The following is a 19,171-nucleotide window of genomic DNA, read 5'->3' on the forward strand; positions in this document are numbered from 1 at the left end:
CTTTTTTTGTTATCCTATAAATATTACTAGGAAAAAATATAATAACACTTGTAAGGCCAACTTGTAAAAGAAAAAATATCAAAGAAGAGATAAAAGTATGGAATATGATCCGTATATAAAATATATAATGGTGGAGGTCCCAACCCAATTTGTAACGTCGACTTTTCAATGATCAATAAATTTGCAATTTCTGGTCCAAATCACGGATGTGATATTTAAAGCCTTATGGTTATAATTTTATTTTTTAGGGATTATTAAATAATTTAAATATTTTATAAATAATATTAAGATCAACATAACTGTAAAAATGAAGGTATTGTAAATACATGCTTTGGCTTCATGAATACATTGATACTATTATACAAATATAGTGATTTGTAGAAAATAAAAACATTATTAACCAAAGTGATTTTCCTAAAGCCCAACAACATTTATTCGGCCCAGTTAGCAAAATCCATCACATTAAAATCGTATACCCATTTCTTCCCTAGGTATTACAAGAACATTGTTGTAGATATACCCATGAAGAACAAAGGTTTACTTACAATTGTTATATTGGTGTAGAAATTCAACACAATAACAAATAAAATCCAGATAAATCTCTCATCTTCCTCTAAACCTCAATTCAGATCCCATTGTCATGTCACTGTTGAGACCATTTACTTCATACCTCACACGAAAAGATGAATCGAAACCATCCTTTACCGCGCTTGGATTCAAACCCAGATCAATAGAGCCATATGTCATCCCATTTTGCAAGAAAAGAAAAATCGATTGAGAAATCAGACAATGCTCGGTGCATCCCCGTCCCAGTTGCATATAGCACTAGGCCACCGCGTCCTAATGCAATCGACCAGAGGTGCGTGCTGAGCAGGTTGAGGACAAGATACTTGAGTCGCATTGGATTCATTTGTACCTGGGGTAGATTCCACGGGCAGACTAACTGTCATTTCCTCAGAAGTCCATCTTGGTGGAACAGTTACTCGCACCATCGTTAATCTAGGTCTTTGTATCGGGATTTCGTTCCCAGACGATGCCTGACTGCCACTCACACTCAGTTTGGCGATCCCATTAAAATGGTAAAGATGAAAACCCTCCTTTCCCATTGGTCCAGTTGGGTCCTTCAGGCCACCTAAACTCTGGTCCAAATCAAGTAGAGCCTGCCAAAACTCATTCCATACGATGAAATCTGTACTGCAAAGCTGATCGACCTTCTCACGGGCAAGGTTAATCCTCAATTCCTTGATAATTTGATGGAATGCTTCAACACTTATGAAGCCGCCACCACCACTTTGGTCATGAGCATCAAATGCTTTCCGAATCTGTGATTCTCTATTCTCAAGTTCATTCTCCTCTTGGACTTTGGTGTCGAGAGCAAATAAGACTGTGTAGTGAGATTCACTTCCGACTACCCATATCGGCCAGTTTGGGCATTTAAGATACTGGCCAACCTTACAATAGTTGAGGGACTCCAACAGAGTGAGGAATCCAACTTGTACTGTCGTTGAGATGCCTTTCACGGACATGCCATCCCCCAAGTCAATCTTCCCATCGAACACATTAGCAACAGCATTCCCAGAGAGCAATAAGTTCACAATTTCCTATTCCCATGTTAAGAGGTCAGATGGTACAAAGACTGCAGAAATTGCAAAAACCACAATCTTTAAGCACCAAGGGAAATTGTATTGATCCATTAATACCTGTGATGCATGCCCAAAAGGAGCAGTCACTAATGGTTGAGACGGGTCATCCCTGTCCTCTTGAACAGTGTGCTAATGAAGAATAGCAAGAAGTGCATTAATTAAAATGTAAATAAATAAAAAATGGATATTGAACTGATACTGCAAGGATACATGATATTCATTTCAAATTCTTGTCTTAGGTTAGCAATTTAGCATAAAAGATCCTGAAGGTATAATTTTCTTTCGTATAGCCACATGACATTCATTTGCATTAGATGGCTACCTAATTTATCAAAATTCCTACCAGCGCTTAAAATAAAAAGGTCATAAGCTGGATTGGCGAAATGCATACAATATCAACCTAATTTATCAAAATAAAATGCTTTTGGTTAGTTATCTGCATTCTTGAGATGGATAGACATAGCCTGGGTTAGCGTATTGGGACGACTACAAAATCTGTCTGGATTATTTCACCAGAAGTAATCAATTGGAGTAGTTAGTTTTGCAGGTAAGATAAACAGTAAAAGCACCAAGAGTCACAACAAACACTAGCATGACAAACAAAGTATCAAAACTACCTCACAAATTATTTTATGAAAAAATGTCAAGGGATTTGTCTTTTGGCAATATAATTACAATCAATACTAACAAGATATGTGCAATTTCAGTTCCTAAGTTAAGACTTGATATTCAAATTTTTCACTAGATGTTTAATGAGCCAAGCTATGCTTCTTTCTACTTAATATATTAGGAAGAATGAAAATCAGGAAAAAAATTGATCATCTGGCAAAGGAATATACCAGTCCTCGAGATAATAATGCAGATATTAAGAAGAGCAACGCTCCAAAGCGACTTCGAAAAACAGGAAGCAGAGCTTCAAGCACTTGAATTGCTCTTGATCGGGAAGTACAGGTATCAATCCGCAGAACTTTCTGTAAGTGAGACCCCGATTCAACAGAAAGACCTCCAAGTAACTTTGCAATGACCTAAGTAACAGAGGCCGTACATATTAATAAGAGAATCAAGAACTATAAACAATCTAATCAGAAGAACCCAATTACCCAAACAGAAGACTCCATTGGAATGCTGCATGAACTAAGGAATATTGAACAAGACTCACCTCATCCTCTGAGCCCTGTGCAGCCTCTGCAGTTTCATCAGGAAGAACATTCAAAGATGCTATCACTGCTGCTTTATTGCTTCCACATAGAAAGAGTATTTCGCTCATACCCTTCACCAAGGCTCTGTTAGAAGAAGCAGAATTCACTGAGTAACACATGAAGAAACTAGAGAACAATTATTCTTATTCTTTTTATGCATAGTTTTAAGTTCTAAAGCAGAAAAATAAAATAAAAGATGAACAGTCCCTATAGACGTTTATGAGTTTTCAGAAAAGGCCAAACAACAGCTTAAAAGAAAAGAATGAGCAATTTGAGACCTTGACTTTCTTTCCTCTGAAAGTGATGAGAAAATATCAGCTGAAACAGGCTCATTCTTCGACTCCCTTCTAATAGCCAAATTCGAGAAATTATTTGGCACACCATTACTGGTTTCCTCTGGAGAAAATAAAAGATATTTGAGCACAAAACCCTGCATCGCCAAGAGTTCAAGTTTTGAGCAGAAAATCATGACAAGGAATAAAAGTTATGCACTAAATGTTAAGGTGGAAAATGGTTTTTTTTCAATTCTCTAGTGCAAATAACACAGAAGTAGAAGATGAGAGAATCAAAGCTAACTAATCAGAAACCATAATCTCAACCCAAAAAGATCAAACTTTGCTGCATGATTTCAACCAAAACAGGTACACTAAATATAACCAGATCTAGAGAACACTTGGAAATGACACCTCTGTACTACTATCCTTCCACCTTCTATTTCAACCACCTATGTCTATAATTCAATCAGAAACCCTCCATCAAATTCCTTGGCTATACATCATTCCTCTTAACATTAGAGATATTCCTTTTTATCCTCCTCTATACCTATGCATCCAATGAGGAATCTACCCCTAGATATTTTCCTAGGAAATTAGGAATGCATGTAAATGATATTTGTAAATGTGATCACCATGAGAGGTGAGACGAGCAGTTAAATTATTACTTGTATAGCTGCCAAGACGCCACAGGGCCCACCTTCATGCTGTACTAGCCCCATAGATGTTTCAGGATCCGAACTAAACCTGCAAGGAGTCAATTTCCACCATGTCAGAAAAGAACACCAGCACAAGTTCATTTTGCAATGCAGATTATTTGTTGAATCATGGACAACGAGAAAAGAAATTTTTATTTTGTAAAATATTTCTTCCTCGATTGAAGAATTCGACTTAACCTAAGTAAAATGACCCATGTAAATTCATAACTGGTCACTCATAGAACAATAAAAAAACACATTCACAGATAACAATGTGGAGAAAGCACACTCCACAGATAACTCCAATCAATTTACAAATAACATGTATTCAATAGCAAACTCAGTGAGCCTATTCACAGCCCTTTCCTTTAAGCTTATCACACTCTTAATTAGATTATTAGAACTAGACATTATATCAATAGCTCATCTATGAATTCAGTAAAACATATTAACAGTGAAACTTCAAAACATAACCAACTCTTACCTAATTCCCTGATTGCACCATTGCGTAAGCACGTCTTTACTAACCCCTTCCCCAAAAATCATCGAGAAAAGCTGGTTCGCCTCCGCCTCCTGCAGCTCCACCGCTGAATCTCCATCTTTGGCCTCACCTTCATCCAGGCTCACGCCTTTCCCTTTATCCTCCTCATCCGGACCCACAATATCCACATCCTCCACAACTTCCACGCTCGAGGAGGCAGCCATCCGCTTCTCAGCAGCAGCAGCCATTAATTCCCGTTGCCTCCGCCTAGTCTTCGCCTCCGGAGACTCCTCCGCCGAATCGGCCGCGCCGGACTCCTCCTTGGACTTGCTCCGCTTCGGCTCCGGCGACTCGTGCTGCTGCATGCTCAGCCGCAGCGCCATCTGCAAATCCTCATCTTCCTGATCCGCAATCGACATTGATCAAGCCGGAAACCAGCGCAATTCGTAAATTTGGGAAATCAAGGGTTTTACAAATTTCCGACCCCCGATCGAAAAAAAAGGGCTCTGATTGCAATAATTATATGTAACCGTAAACGAATACAAGTGGAAAAATGAGAAACTGAATTGCAGTTTGTGCGTAAAAATCTGGTTTCAATTGCAACGAATTCAACGAGAAGACAAGACAAAGACACTGTGTGGGGTTTTGAATCTAAGAATATTTTCCGGTTAAATGCGGCGACGTTTTGCGTGCGTGAGCTTTTTCCGAAATTACAGCTCTATCCTTTTGATACTATTAAACTACTACTACACTTAAATGCCTTATTTAAACAACTTTATTCAGAAAGTCAGTGCAAAATGCAACTGAAAACGTGGGTTTGGCACATTATTAATGTGAATTTTGTGGAGATATATAAACGAATATATTATGTTACTATTTATAAATTTATTAAAATTGTATATATTTACGAATCAGGCAACTAATTCTCAATGGGGAAATGAGAGATCAGAGAATTTTCTCCATCCAAATCTACCTTATTCTTTCTTTCTACTACTATATAGTAAAAGATGCAACCATTTATTATTACTTAGGAGTATTTTAAAAGATAATACAATTATCATAGTACCAATTAATCATGAAAACATTAATCTTTGCGGTAGAGGAAAGAGAATAACAATTAACAATCAATAAATCCTTTATTATAGATAAGATTAGAAAGGGCTGGATGGATATATTTACGAGGAGAAAATACTTTTTTATCTCTTATTTAACTTAAGAGCATCCGCAGCGGTGCTTAAAACGACGTTCGTCCGTTCGCGCCAGCGGCAAGAACGAGCTTGTCCGCTGCTGCGAGCTGTCCGTCCGTGCCAGCGGCATGGCGCTGCTCTTAGCTAAGAGCACGTCTGTGCCGCTGAGCACCCTTACGTGGCGTTTCTGATTGGCCAACGGCATAGCCATTGGCATATTCAATTTTTTATTTTTATTTTTTAAAATTCGAAATTAATTTTTAAAAAAAAATATTTTCCCACTTCCCAAAAAATTATATCCGTTTTCTACCCACTTTTAATTTATTTTTCAATTTTTTTCCCCAAAATTCACATTTTCATCTATAAATACCCCCACTTCAACAAAAAAAAAAAACATTCTCATCTATTCTATCATCTACATTCTCTCATCTTTTTTCTCATATTCTCTCATCTAAATTCCCACCAAACTACACAATGTCCGGCTCCGGCGATCACCCCTCCGGCAATCGCGGTTGGAACCACGATTGGTTCGACTCCGATTCATTCCCTAGTCCGGAAACGCAATTTACGGCCCCTCTTCAAACCCAAGGTTTGCAAGTTCTGGGTGGCTACCATCCTTACCCGGTGCACGACCAAAATGCCTCCGGGTTCGGGTGGGCACCCGAACCCGGATCGGGAGGGAGCAGCAACTCTATTCCTACTCCTACTCCTCCTACTCGTGGCACCCGCACCCCGTATACTCCGGGTGAGATGATGGCGATGTTCAAAGCCTACTTGGCAGTCTCCGAAATCCGGAAGTTGACACGAACCAAACCGGGGAAACGTATTGGTGGCGCATCACTCGTCTTTATAATGAAACTCCGGGGGGGGAACCATCTATCGCAATGATAGTATGGTGCGCAATTGCATCTTCAGATGCAACGACGCAATCGGTAAGTTCCAGGGGTATTACCTCCAAGAAGAGCGGTCGGCGGGGAGCGGCACGAGCGAGCTCGACATCATCACTGCCGCCTTGGCGACCTACCAATGCATGGAGTTCAAAGCGTTCAAGTACCTCGATTGTTGGCAGGAGGGGCGCCAACATCCGAAGTATAGGGGCGGCGTAGTAGCATCCTCCTCCAGCTCCTCCAGCAAACGGTCGAGGTCGGTAGCCCTATCCGACGGCGCCTCCGATGATGTGGCTACCCAGCTTGCCGGAACTAACTTGGGTACTGGGTAGTCCTCGACTCCATCCGCCCCCGCTCCCGCTCCTTTTGTGCCTCCTCCACCTCCGAACAACACGTTGTGGACCCTCTTGGGTCAACTCTATTTGAACGATACGTCTAAATGACTCCGGAGCAACATGCAACACATGAGCAAATGACCGGGGTCTCAAGAGGCAATTGGGGATAGAGGACTAGTCTTCCACGTGTGTAATTTTTAATTTGTAGGATTTTAATTATGTATTTTTTTATTTTCTAAGATTTTAATTATGTATTTTTATTTTTTAAGATTTTAATTATGTAATTTTTATTTTTTAGGATTTTAATTATGTAATTTTTTATTTTTTAATGTAGAAATATTTTTAGTAATTGAAGTATTTAAATTGAATAATAGAATGGTGGGACCCTTGAGCTTGTCCTTAGCTAAGAGCACAGATGTGGGTGTTGTGTTCTTAGCTAAGGATAAGGAGTAAAAGTGGGTTTGGGCCCACTTCCGTGCTCTTAGCTAACGGAGGGGATGCTCTGATACTAAAATCAAATGCAAGTTAGCAAATATTGCAAGTTGGTATATCTACCGAAGTTCTCCCGTGTCCGTTCAAGAATTGACGAATTCGATTTAGAATTGACTTTTTTTGTTCCCAAAAGAGTGGAATTGTAATTTACCCAGAAAAATAAATGATGGTTCTGATTCAAAACTATCAGTTTTGGGACAGTTTCAAGCTATTTCCCCTATGATTCTTGATTTTAGATCAAAATAAGTGGTTTTGAAAAATTGAAAATGATATCGGACAAACAGAGCTTATATGTCGATCGATTAGAACAGCCAGTTCAACGATAAATCAATATATTTACCATCATTCTATTTCTCTATGCAACTCAGTAGAGATTGGTTGCAAGTGGCAAACATGTATCTGAGTTGGGCTTTGCTGGCCCAAATTCAATGATTGGGCCTGAATAGTTGGTGGCCCACGTACTTCCTATTTTCAAGTGCAAAAGTTTTCTCTTACCACATTTAAGTGATAACATTTTAAATAAATGACTAAAGTCCAAAATTGGTGTTTCCATTTGTCCTAAAATTTTTTTGTAATCCTCTATATTTAGTTGTTACTTTTTTATTACAAATAATATTTTGTAGTCCAAAGTTAACAAAGTCGTTAAAAACTTGAAGGAAACAGAGAAAATATATACTCCCTTCGTTCCTAATAATTTGTTATTATTTGATCCAATATGGATTTCAAGAAATGTAATAGATGGTGATGTGATTCTACTATCAAAAATAATAAAAGTGAAAGGTGATAAATTTTCAGGAACGATGAGAGTATAAACGAAAGCGAAAAGTAAAGGCAGAAGATTTCAAAATATTGTTATGTTGTACTTGTAGCTTTATTAGTGCTTATTATTATGTTAAGACAACAAAAAATATCCAAATAAACAAAAGAGTAAATACATCAGAAGAGCCACATGTTAGTCGGCCAAAAAAGTAAACAAATTAGGCTAATAATTGCATCGGCCAAGGTCAACTTGTTAGGATCAATCTTAATTTGGGCTGCTAACAATAAAAAAAACTTAGGATCCAATTAATCAAAGTTAATTGGGGAAAGGACTTTAATAGTAAGAAGTTCCAAAATGAAATACTACAAGTTTATTAAGTTGGAAAGGATCATGTATAATATAGCAGATTAATTATTAACAGTTTATTTAGTTGAAATTTGAAGTTACATAACAATGAGTCACTATATATTTTGAAGTCAATGCATAGTGTTTGACAGATTAATTATTAACAGTGTATTTGATTGAGATTTGAAGTTACATAGCAATGGCTCACTATATTTTTTAAGTCAATGCATGAGATAATCACTAATATTAATATTTTGAAGTCATTGTACTATATAGATATGTACGTATCATAATCGAACACATGAGTCATTATATTAAGATGTGTACATTTTGAAATAAAAGTGGTGATTAATTTTTGTGATCTATGTAGCACACTGAATTAAGCACATAAATCATGATATGAAACTATGCTTTTCTCAACAGCAAATGATTTTCTTAAATGCAAATAACACTTCGTATGATTATTTTCATAAAATTGGATAATAGTAGTAGTAATTATACCCCTATGTTCCGTAAGAGTTAAGTCATTTTGTCATTTTTAGTACATTCCAAAATGGTGAAGTCATTTCCTTTTTCTATAAAAAGTAAACAACTTAACACTCATTTCATTTTCTAGCAAAAGTCAACATATTTCTTCTCTTACTGTGTTCTCTCTTCGTCAACTATCTTTTTCATTTCGCGCTTTATTCTTCCTTTACTTTTTTTATACAAAAAAAATGCTCAAGCTGAAGGTGCAGCGAGCAAAAGAGTCGTTAACAAACCAAGGAACAAGTAACAACAAAAGACACACCAAAAAGACTAAGCAAAATCCCCCTACTACTTGCCACTTATCCAAAAAAACATCAAACTAAGCAAAGAAATACTACAAGCCAACAACAGTTCAACCCCAAGCCATCCCTCAACAAAGTGTCTCACCATCAGCCCTACTAAGAACAAGATACCAACAGCAGAAAAGCAATGACACCAGAGGAAAAAAAAAAAAAAAAACCATAAAAGAAGGAAATAAAGGGAGTACTTTTTAATAGAATACTTTTTAAATTGTGTGCCAAAAGAAAACGTCTTCACTGTCACGAAATGGAGGGAATACTTTTTAACAACAGTACAAGATATTTGTTGGATGGCGTGCATCGTATGAAGCCATGTTTGCCGAAGCCATGCAAGTTGTAGATAAATTTGTGCATATGTTATGGTGTGCGCATATGAGTGTTTCTTATTTTTCATACTTTTTGCTCTAGATATTAATGAGTCATGAGAGACAAAATTATGGAGACCACTAAAATATAGTAATAGAAATTTCCCATTATTTCATTTTTCTTATTTATAATAGGGAGTAATAAACTTGCCAACATTTTTCATCATTTAACCACTTTTTACTCTTTCGCACAATATATAAGGTGGATAATTTCACACTCTAATGGAAAAAATTCAATGATCCTTTTATTCCATTAATTGGGATTGGACAACATTTGTATACTATTTCCATCTTCTCTCTATTCTACGATATGATATCAGTTTATAACTCAACATTTTTCACTCTAGAACGCAGATTTAATAAGTGAATACTACTAACTAATAAACACATGTTTAATATGATAAATAACTCATCCAATCTAAGATAGAATTCTATAAATAAAACGACATTTTTACGGCTCATTGCGTACACAACTTTTCGGTTGAGTCTATATATCTTGTAAAATTGCACCGATAGAATTCTACTATTAATAAATTGCACCGAACCAAGTCAACTTGGGGGGCATATCTATTAAACTTGTATTAATCGGTGCAATAAAATCTGATTATTTGCATTTTACAGCTCATTGCCTACACAACTTTTCGGTTGAGTCTATCTTGTAGTAAAATTTATTCCTTATAACACATATCATAATACGTGTAGTTCACACCCATTCAATTAAAATTGTAGGATGCTGCAAAAGAAAATAATTAGATTGGACCATGAATAAAAGTATAAAACCTAATACCAAAATCTTGACCATGTCCAAATTGCTAGCCTACAATCCCCATTAGATTGAAAATTGATGCAAATGTATCAGAAAATAATTTATTATTTATCCATACATATACGTGATCAAGGGTCGATTGAGCCTATTATCAGTCCACGAATATCGAAAAATTACATTTAATTCTATTATGTGATAGCTCTGCTTCAATTTGGAATTGTTGTTCACTTTTATTTTTTTGTTGGTCATCCAATAATATTAATAACCGTTGCTCACCTCCATTCTCCTGATTCATTTTTCGTCAACATACGCTGCATCCACTCTATCTATCGACGTTGGTGGCAATGTTGTTTGGTCTGTGTTGAATCCCACGAGTTATGTTTTCTGAAAAGTTGGTCAAAATCGTGATTGAATTAACATGCTTATTAGAGCATCAATAACGCAGGCAGGCCGGGCCGCAAATCGCGAGTCCCGGCCCGAGAACAGTGTTGGAGCACCGTGCGTCCCGGCCCGGGATGGTCCCGAGGACGCAGTTGCGTCCCGGGGCCGCTCCCGAGTCACGTCCCGGCCGGCGTTATGCATGCCCGTGCCGCAGCGGATGCAGCCCGTCCCGGCATTAATTGCGTTTGGGCCGGGCCGCAAGTCCCCACGAAATTTCAAATTTTTTTTGTTTTTCTGTTTATACACTATATTTGCTCATTTTTTGTAACTCTTCCACACAAACTCTCACTCTCAATCCTCTAGCATTTCAAGACTTTTTGAGTTCTATGGATTGGTTTAACAGCGACCAATGCCAGATGGACGATTTCGTGAACTCCCAGAACTGGCAAGTGCCGCCGACACCCGATCCAAATGCAACGCCTAGTCCCGGGCTGCCTATCAATGTGGACATGGAATCGCCAGTTAGCACTGATGAGTACGATATCAGCGATATGGAGCCAGCTCCACGGAGGGCAAGGGCAAGGCTGCCGATGAGGATGGGCCGAAGAAGTACAGTCCGCAGGAGACAATGTGGCTGGCCAAGAACTATGTCGACGTCTCCGAGGACGCTGTGATCGACAACCAGCAAAGCGGCAAAGCGTTCTGGCAGCGGATTGCGGATAAGTACAACGCTGGTCGATCCGAAGGCTCGTTCGAGCGTACCTACGTGAAGCTACGCAAGCATTGGGGTCGGGTGCAGAAGGAGATTAACAAGTGGAATGGCAAGTGGACTAACGTAGTCCGGATGTGGCCGAGCGGGCACAGCGAGATGGACCTTATGGACAAGGCCAAGGCAGATTACTTCGCTGACGGGAAGAAGCACTTCAAGTACTTCGACGTTTGGAAGCTTGTCAAGAAGAGCCCGAAGTACACTGGTGGGGCTGAAGCGGCGGCGAAGAGAACCAAAGTCGCCGCCGGACACTACACTTCGAGCGAAGGAGGTCCGCCAATCGACCTTAACGTGACAAACGATGACTTCTTCCTCTCATCTCCTGGTACTGAAAGCCGTCCGATGGGCACAAAGGCGGCAAAGAGGAAAGCAAAGGGAAAGACAACTGCGAGCTACTCCGCTATGCCGCCACCGCCACCCAATCCTTCCTTGGACAAGATATCAGACTCTATGTCGGATATGAGTATTACGTTGCGGATGGGCCAGCTGACGGAGTTGACATCGAGGGATACCTCGAGAATGTCGGAGTACGAGCTCGAATTGCACCGTGAGATGATCGAATACCTTCGCGCACAAATGAAGAAAAAATAGTTCTTTTTTCTAGGATTTGTAATTTTCTTTTTTCTAGGTTTGGTAATTTTCTTTCTCTAGTATCGGTAAAAAAAATTTCTAGGATTTGTAATTTTCTTTTCCTATTTTTTGACTGAACAATGAATTTTCCCGATTTTAATTGTTCAACGTATTCTATTTTACGATTAAAATATGTTTTGAAATGAATAATTGTGGCCCGAGTTGTGGCCTGCGGTGTTAATGAAGTTGTGGCCTGGAACTCCTAATTTGAGGGAATAATAACGTGGAGGGGACTTGGAAAAAAAAAAGGTACTTTTATGATGTATACAGCACATACCATGTTCCCTCCCACACTAGATTGCTTACACGGCTGCCGTCATCCACCAACGAAACCACACAAAAAAGCCATAACCGCTTCTCACCCAAACAAAACTACAAACTGACATTCTATCGATGGAGATGGAGATGGAGAATACAAACAAACAAAACATTTAATTCTTTTTCACAATAATCGATTACAGATTCTATGTTGATGTAATTATCCGGTGACGATCAAATGCCACCACGTGTCACCGTTGATGCTCGCTAAATTCATCCAGATAGCCCTCAATTTTCCCTCCACTACTGCCTCATCCCATCCCTATCCACACACACACACACCCCTGCGTATTTTCTGTGTCACGTTTCGTTTCCTCGAATCGCGGTCCAACTATACCAGATAATATTGTAGGCTATAGATACATTCCATTTGTATGTGCTATGTGACTATAGATATGTGTGTTGGAGTGGCGGATATTTTTATATAGACTAGAGAGTGGACTTAATTTCACAGATTCAGATATACATACACTTTTTTTGTACGTATAGTGTTGCCATGGATCACGCGGCGGATGCTCACCGTACGGATTTGATGACCATAACGCGCTATGTGTTGAACGAGCAGTCCAAGCACCCGGAATCGCGCGGAGACTTCACCATCTTGCTTAGTCATATTGTTCTCGGCTGCAAATTCGTTTGCACTGCGGTTAACAAGGTTTGGAATTCGATTGTGTTGTTTCGTTTTGTCGATTGATATTGAGATTAGGTTTATTGGATTTTGGTTTTGAGGTTTTGGGGATGTGATTTGGGGATTTTGGGATATTCACTGAAAATTGGGATGGTGAATTCAGGTGATTTTGCTGAGGATGAGATTGATTCTCGTTGCAGATTTGTGTTCCTTTTGATTGGTGATCTTTGATTTCATATTGAGTTTATAATTGAAAATCATCAGAATTGTAGCTTCCTAGTATTATAGCAATTTGTGATCATGGAATTTACTGATAGTGAATCGGATTTTGACTAGAGTTATTATTACATGGACGAACATGAATTCACAGGGTGCTGTGAAATGCCATTTATGAAATCTGTGTTTTCACGATGATGTTCTTGGCTGATAAAAAACTTTTTATCCAGATAAAACCGTTCTCAAGTTTCACCAAATTCCACTTTTAGGCATTTACTGTGCTTCATAAAAGTGAACAAAAAAGATTCTATTGGACCACAGTATAGATGCCTTATTGATTGTAATTTGGAAAAATATCCCCTGTTGGATTGGGGACCAGGATAGAATCTAATTCCTCATTATGGGCTCTGGTTTTTTTTGCATTATTACATCTAAACCATTGATATTGTTGTTTACGCTTTACAGGCTGGTTTGGCCAAGCTCATAGGACTTGCCGGAGAGACCAATGTGCAGGTAAATTCCGGCAGCATTCATTTGGATGCGTATACTTTATCCGTGGTAGATCTTGTTTTATGATGATGGGTTTGAGCTTGTTGCTGTTGTTTATGAAGGGGGAAGAGCAGAAAAAACTGGATGTGCTCTCAAATGAAGTCTTTGTCAAGGCCTTAGTCAGCAGTGGCCGGACTGTATATTTCTTTTGAATGCTTTTCACTCTTGAAATATATACGTAATTCTTTGTGCTTATAAATGTGTGAATCACTGGCAGTGCATCCTTGTCTCCGAAGAGGATGAAGAGGCCACATTTGTTGATCCAGCCCTGCGTGGAAAGTATGTGCCAGCACTCTTAACTAAAAGATACTATGTTGAATTCCTTGTCTGTTAACATATATGGTGGTGGTGTTCACTTCACTCTGAATATGCAGGTATTGTGTTGTGTTTGACCCGTTGGATGGATCATCCAACATCGACTGTGGTGTTTCTATTGGAACTGTATGATCTCCCAGCAATTAGTGTCAGAGAACAATTTGTTGTAAACATGATATTTTGTTAATTAATTTGGTGATTCTCTTACGTTCAGATCTTTGGGATTTATGCAATCAATGACGGAGTTGACCCAAAGATAGAAGACGTCTTGCAGCCTGGGAAGAATATGGTAGCTGCAGGCTACTGTATGTATGGAAGCTCTTGCACGGTATGTACATTATATTTTTGATAAAATTGAAGATAAATACTATGGTTTTGCATGATGAATTCTTAGTCACACCCTTGCTCTTAATATACAGCTTGTTCTTAGTACTGGAAAAGGAGTTAATGGGTTCACACTCGATCCATCTCTTGGTGAATTCATATTGACTCACCCAGATATTAAGGTCAAATCTCCTCCCTCCTATTACCAGTTTGAGCAATTTTGCACCTCAGATATGATTATCTTCTCGCATGTGCACCATCGACATAATCCGTTGATAAAAGTTTTCTAGTACTCCCTCCGTCGGCCATAAGTTTAAGTGATACATTTTGGGTGGATGGCTGAGAAAGGATATTGGCACACACTTTTGGTGGGCATATGCAGTGCAACTTACAGTTTAGGAGCCTTTCAACTTAATTTATACACGATTTTGCGTAAGATGAAAATGGTTAGGAAATCAGAATTCGCATTTTGAAGTTCTCGTCTCCACTAAACCATGAAGTTTACATATCCAAAGCAATGCCTCTGTTTTCTTTGACGTTTTACCACTTTCATTTCTTTGGCAATTAACAAGGTTTCGACTTTTATTCCTTGATGCAGATTCCCAAGAAAGGAAAAATTTATTCTGTCAATGAAGGAAATGCCAAGAATTGGGATGCACCAACCGCAAAGTATGTGCCATTGTAGATATTACCTTTATGTTAGTAGAATTAAATTTATGTATCTTACTATTTGCAAACCCCAGGTATGTGGAAAAATGCAAGTTTCCCCAAGATGGATCGCCAGCAAAATCTCTGAGATACATTGGAAGGTAAACGAAAACTTAAATCTGCTGAAACCTCTCTACACATGCTTTTTTATCATCACTGATCTTGATGCTGTGATTAAACCAACTTATGTTCGTGTTTTGAACATTCATATTCTCGTGCTCTTGCTTTCAGTATGGTAGCTGATGTCCACCGCACTTTGCTCTATGGAGGCATCTTTTTGTACCCAGCTGATAAGAAAAGCCCAAATGGCAAACTACGGTACAAAGCTCCGATACTTATTTAAAATGTAGTCACTAATCAAAACGCATAAACTTATTATGAAAATTTATGTGAAACAGGGTACTCTATGAAGTCTTCCCTATGTCGTATCTGATGGAACAAGCCGGTGGACAAGCATTTACGGGGAAACAAAGGGTAAGTGCTTGCATTTTTGAACAATCACAAAATGTTATCAGGCAGTCTGATGGGTGTAGTCGTGTAGATCAATCTCATATATGGTGCCATATTTGTAATTTCGTTGGTTTTGGTTGTGTTTGGATCCGGGGTCTAGGCAGTGGCAGATGATAGATGCTCTGATACAAGATTTTTATTGCAGGCACTCGACTTGATTCCTACAAAGATACATGAGCGTTCACCGATATTCCTTGGTAGCTATGACGATGTCGAGGAGATCAAAGCCTTGTACGCTGCTGAAGGGAAAAAATAAAGAAGTTGTAATTCTACTTTTCAATTACCAAGTTTGCAGATAACTCATATCTGTAGTGATACATAATATTCTTTAGAATATAGTTTCAGTTGGCTCCTCTATATATAATGCTTTATTGAATATTTGTACCTCACGTTTATGAATAACCACATCACAAAATTGTAAAATTAGATTACATGTTTCAAGTAGATAAAATCTGATACTAATATTTATCAAAGATATGGTAAAACTAACTCCAATGGAAGATGGATTATTGTAACTGGGGAATTATTCCTATGTTATTCATCTACCTCATTTTCTTCCCAGCATATATAGTCATTTTACACTGATGATTTTTGGTTCATGAGAAATTTACTTTAGAATACTAACTTGCATACCAAATACCACTATGTAATCTGGATAGATAGTGTTACTTTTAATTACCAAACACACCAATAGAATACATAACTAGTCAAAACCATGAATCTTATTGTGATTATTATCTTGTTTAATCGAAACATGACTAGTCGACGAGCTTTAGAAATAGTAGTAGTTGTTATTTGAAAATGTGTATTATCACTTTTAAAATTCTCGGCTGATATCTATACCTTCGTCCCATTAAATGTAAAACATTTATTTTTCAACACGAGATTTTATATAGTTAGTTAAAAAAGAGAGAATAAAGAAAGAGAGTGAAAATGTAGAGAAAATGTTATTTTTATTTTAGAAAATGTTTTATTTTTAATTCGACAAATATAAAAAAAAAACGTTTCAGTTTTATCATAACAAATAGAGTAAAATAGAGTTAATGAAAATATATTAATCTCAATTATATTATAGTACTAGTATTAATTATGTTTAACATTTATTAATCCGAAGTGGAGTAGAATTTATTAGTAATTTTAATCATTATTTTGCTTTGATGTGGAGAAGATGAGGCATGAATTCTAAACCTCTTTCTCTTTTAGAGCATCCACAGTGCCGGCTAGCCGATTCACGTCGCTAGTCGATCGGCTAGCCGAACCATTGCAGTAGGCCAGCAGCGAATCGGCGTAAAAATCGGTGTGGGCTGGCCTATGCGCTGGCCGCCATTGTGGCGTGCCGATCGGCCAACGCCAATTTTCGTTTTTTTTTTTAAATTTTTTTTTTGAAAACCTATATATACACGATTTTAGTTTCATTTTCATTTGCACCACTTGTTTTAACGAGTTTTCTCTCTCTCTAAATTTCTGTACAAGAACAACATTGAGGGATGAGTAACGCGGGTGGTAGCGGTGGTGGTAGTGGTGGGGATCTTGAGGAGTACGAACGGCGGATGAACGAGGCTATGGATGCCTACATGAACCGCGAGATGGAGCGGTACATGCGAAGGGTGGAACAGCCCGAGCGGTACCTCGCCCTCCACCGGTTGTCCACCGCTGCAGTGATTGATCGGGATCACGTAGGCTGCACATCAGCGGCTATATGACGACTACTTCGCTCCGGACCCGCGGTTTCCAAAGAACCATGTTCAGGCAGCGTTTTAGAATGCGCAGGGAGTTGTTTATGCGTATCGTTGACGCTTTGGAGCGTCGATATCTTTATTTCCGCTTCGGGCACGATGCGGCTGGCAACCGGCCACACCCCTATCCAAAAGTGCACGGCGGCAATCGGACGGTTGGCCTACGGAGGCGTGGCGGACATGTGGGATGAGTACCTCCACATCGGTGAGACGACTTCTCTGCAATGTCTCGAAGTATTTCTGTCAGGGCGTGATAAACATTTTCGGTGAGCAGTACCTTCGAAGCCCTACTCCCCAAGATTGTCGAGAATTTGATGCAGATGCACGGGGAGCAACATGGGTTCTCCGGGATGTTAGGCGAGCATAGATTGTATGCGGAGTGGAAGAACTGTCCGACTGTCTGGAAAGGGGCCTACACGACCGGCTACAAGGGAAAGAATCCCACGATGATCCCCGAGGCCGTAGCTGATTACCGGCTGTGGATCTAACATGCGTATTTTGGGGTAGCCGGGTCGAACAACGACCTCAACGTCCTCAACTCGTCGCCCCTCTTCAACGAGAAGTGTCGGGGCATCGGTCCAGCCGTCTCATTTGTGGCCAACGGCAACCGGTGGGCTACTACTTGGCGGATGGGATATACCCTAGGTGGGCCGTCTTTGTGAAGACGATCAGCCACGCGATGGATGACAAGAAAGCCTACTTTGCGGAACGACAGAAGTCGGCGCGCAAGGACGTGGAGCGCGCATTTGGCGTGCTCCAGTCTCGATGGGCGGCAATTAAGGGTCCAACGCGTTTGTGGGATGTCAAATGTGTTTCCCAAATAATGTACGCCCGCATTATCATGCACAACATGATCGTCGAAGACGAAGGCGTACAAGCCGACTAGTTGGGCCAATGACGATGAAGCCGGTCCAAGCCACGGAACGGCCACCCCTAGCGTACGACATGGGGTACCTCTCGATGAAGTCGGCCGCCTCCAGGAATATGCCGACATGCGCCAAGTGGATGCTCATATTCAACTCCAAAGGGATATAATTGAAGAGTTGTGGGCACGAAAGACTGCACGACGATAGTTTTTTTTTCTTTATTATGTAATTTATTTTTTTAAATGAATATAATTTTTTTTAATGCAATTAATGAATTTTCCCGTATATGTCTCGTAAATTTAATTCCGCAATTTAATCGTAAATCTAATTCCGTAAATGTAGTTGTTTTTGAATTATTTTTATTGCGGCTGGCCTATGGCTAACCTATGGCTGACCTAAATCTGATGTGGCAGATGGATTTTTAGTGCTGCTCACGTGACAGGGAGAGAGAGTGGTTGGCCTATGGCTAGCCTATTTCTATCGTGGATGCTCTTATAGATAGAAAGTCAACCTCACAACATTTGGTCCCCCAGTAATGGTGCACTGGGGTCAGTCACTCGGTGCAGCCAATTATTCACCTTAGACCACAACTGCTAGGTACATGTTTTTTAAGTTGACAAATTTTATATGCTTGTACACTAACATTAATTATGGAAATCTATTCATGTCGAATCAAGGATATTTTGGATTTGGTAGACCGAAGTAGATTTAGGGTAACACCGAAATGAAAATGGAAAAGAAATTAATCAAACATGAGTTCCAATGGTTGCATATCCATGAAATTGATTATCAAATGTTATTTTATTCTAAGTTTTAACCTTCATCTGTTTATTTAAATATGTTATAGTAGTAGAAAATAATACCATCATTAATCACAAAAAAAATGAAGCAATTCTAATCCAAATATTCACTATTATTAGCTATAATAATTAATAATTATCATTAAAAAAAATCATACGCACAA

At 39.0% G+C, this 19,171-nt stretch overlaps 3 protein-coding genes across 4 annotated transcripts; 2 read left to right on the forward strand and 1 right to left on the reverse strand.

Annotated features, from left to right (window-relative positions):
- Positions 1–414: 414 nt before the first annotated feature.
- LOC125207397 (ubiquitin carboxyl-terminal hydrolase MINDY-3-like) lies at positions 415–4,995 on the reverse strand. Its single transcript, XM_048106720.1, has 7 exons — positions 4,297–4,995; positions 3,783–3,861; positions 3,121–3,272; positions 2,803–2,926; positions 2,483–2,668; positions 1,701–1,772; positions 415–1,601 (listed from the first exon to the last, which is right to left on the reverse strand). Exons 1-7 carry the CDS (start codon positions 4,710–4,712, stop codon positions 783–785), a joined length of 1,848 nt encoding a protein of 615 aa, XP_047962677.1. The 5' UTR covers positions 4,713–4,995; the 3' UTR covers positions 415–782.
- A 6,029-nt stretch (positions 4,996–11,024) lies between these two features.
- On the forward strand, positions 11,025–11,998 carry LOC125206562 (glutathione S-transferase T3-like). Its single transcript, XM_048105808.1, has 2 exons — positions 11,025–11,083; positions 11,200–11,998. The coding sequence occupies exons 1-2, from the start codon at positions 11,025–11,027 to the stop codon at positions 11,996–11,998; spliced, it is 858 nt and encodes a 285-aa protein (XP_047961765.1).
- A 489-nt stretch (positions 11,999–12,487) lies between these two features.
- On the forward strand, positions 12,488–15,962 carry LOC125206034 (fructose-1,6-bisphosphatase, cytosolic). 2 transcript variants are annotated; one of them, XM_048105305.1, is made up of 13 exons: positions 12,488–12,703; positions 12,845–13,010; positions 13,665–13,712; positions 13,811–13,885; positions 13,966–14,027; positions 14,123–14,189; positions 14,278–14,391; positions 14,483–14,569; positions 14,986–15,056; positions 15,131–15,196; positions 15,327–15,413; positions 15,494–15,569; positions 15,751–15,962. In XM_048105305.1, exons 2-13 carry the CDS (start codon positions 12,852–12,854, stop codon positions 15,859–15,861), a joined length of 1,023 nt encoding a protein of 340 aa, XP_047961262.1. In that variant the 5' UTR covers positions 12,488–12,703; positions 12,845–12,851; the 3' UTR covers positions 15,862–15,962. The 2 variants fall into 2 exon arrangements, with proteins under 2 accessions (XP_047961262.1, XP_047961263.1); XM_048105306.1 differs by lacking the exons at positions 12,488–12,703; positions 14,483–14,569 and having other exon boundaries at positions 12,713–13,010.
- The last annotated feature ends 3,209 nt before the right edge of the window (positions 15,963–19,171 follow it).

This window comes from Salvia hispanica, chromosome 2 (genome assembly GCF_023119035.1).
Source record: "Salvia hispanica cultivar TCC Black 2014 chromosome 2, UniMelb_Shisp_WGS_1.0, whole genome shotgun sequence".
NCBI classification, from domain to species: Eukaryota; Viridiplantae; Streptophyta; class Magnoliopsida; order Lamiales; family Lamiaceae; genus Salvia; species Salvia hispanica.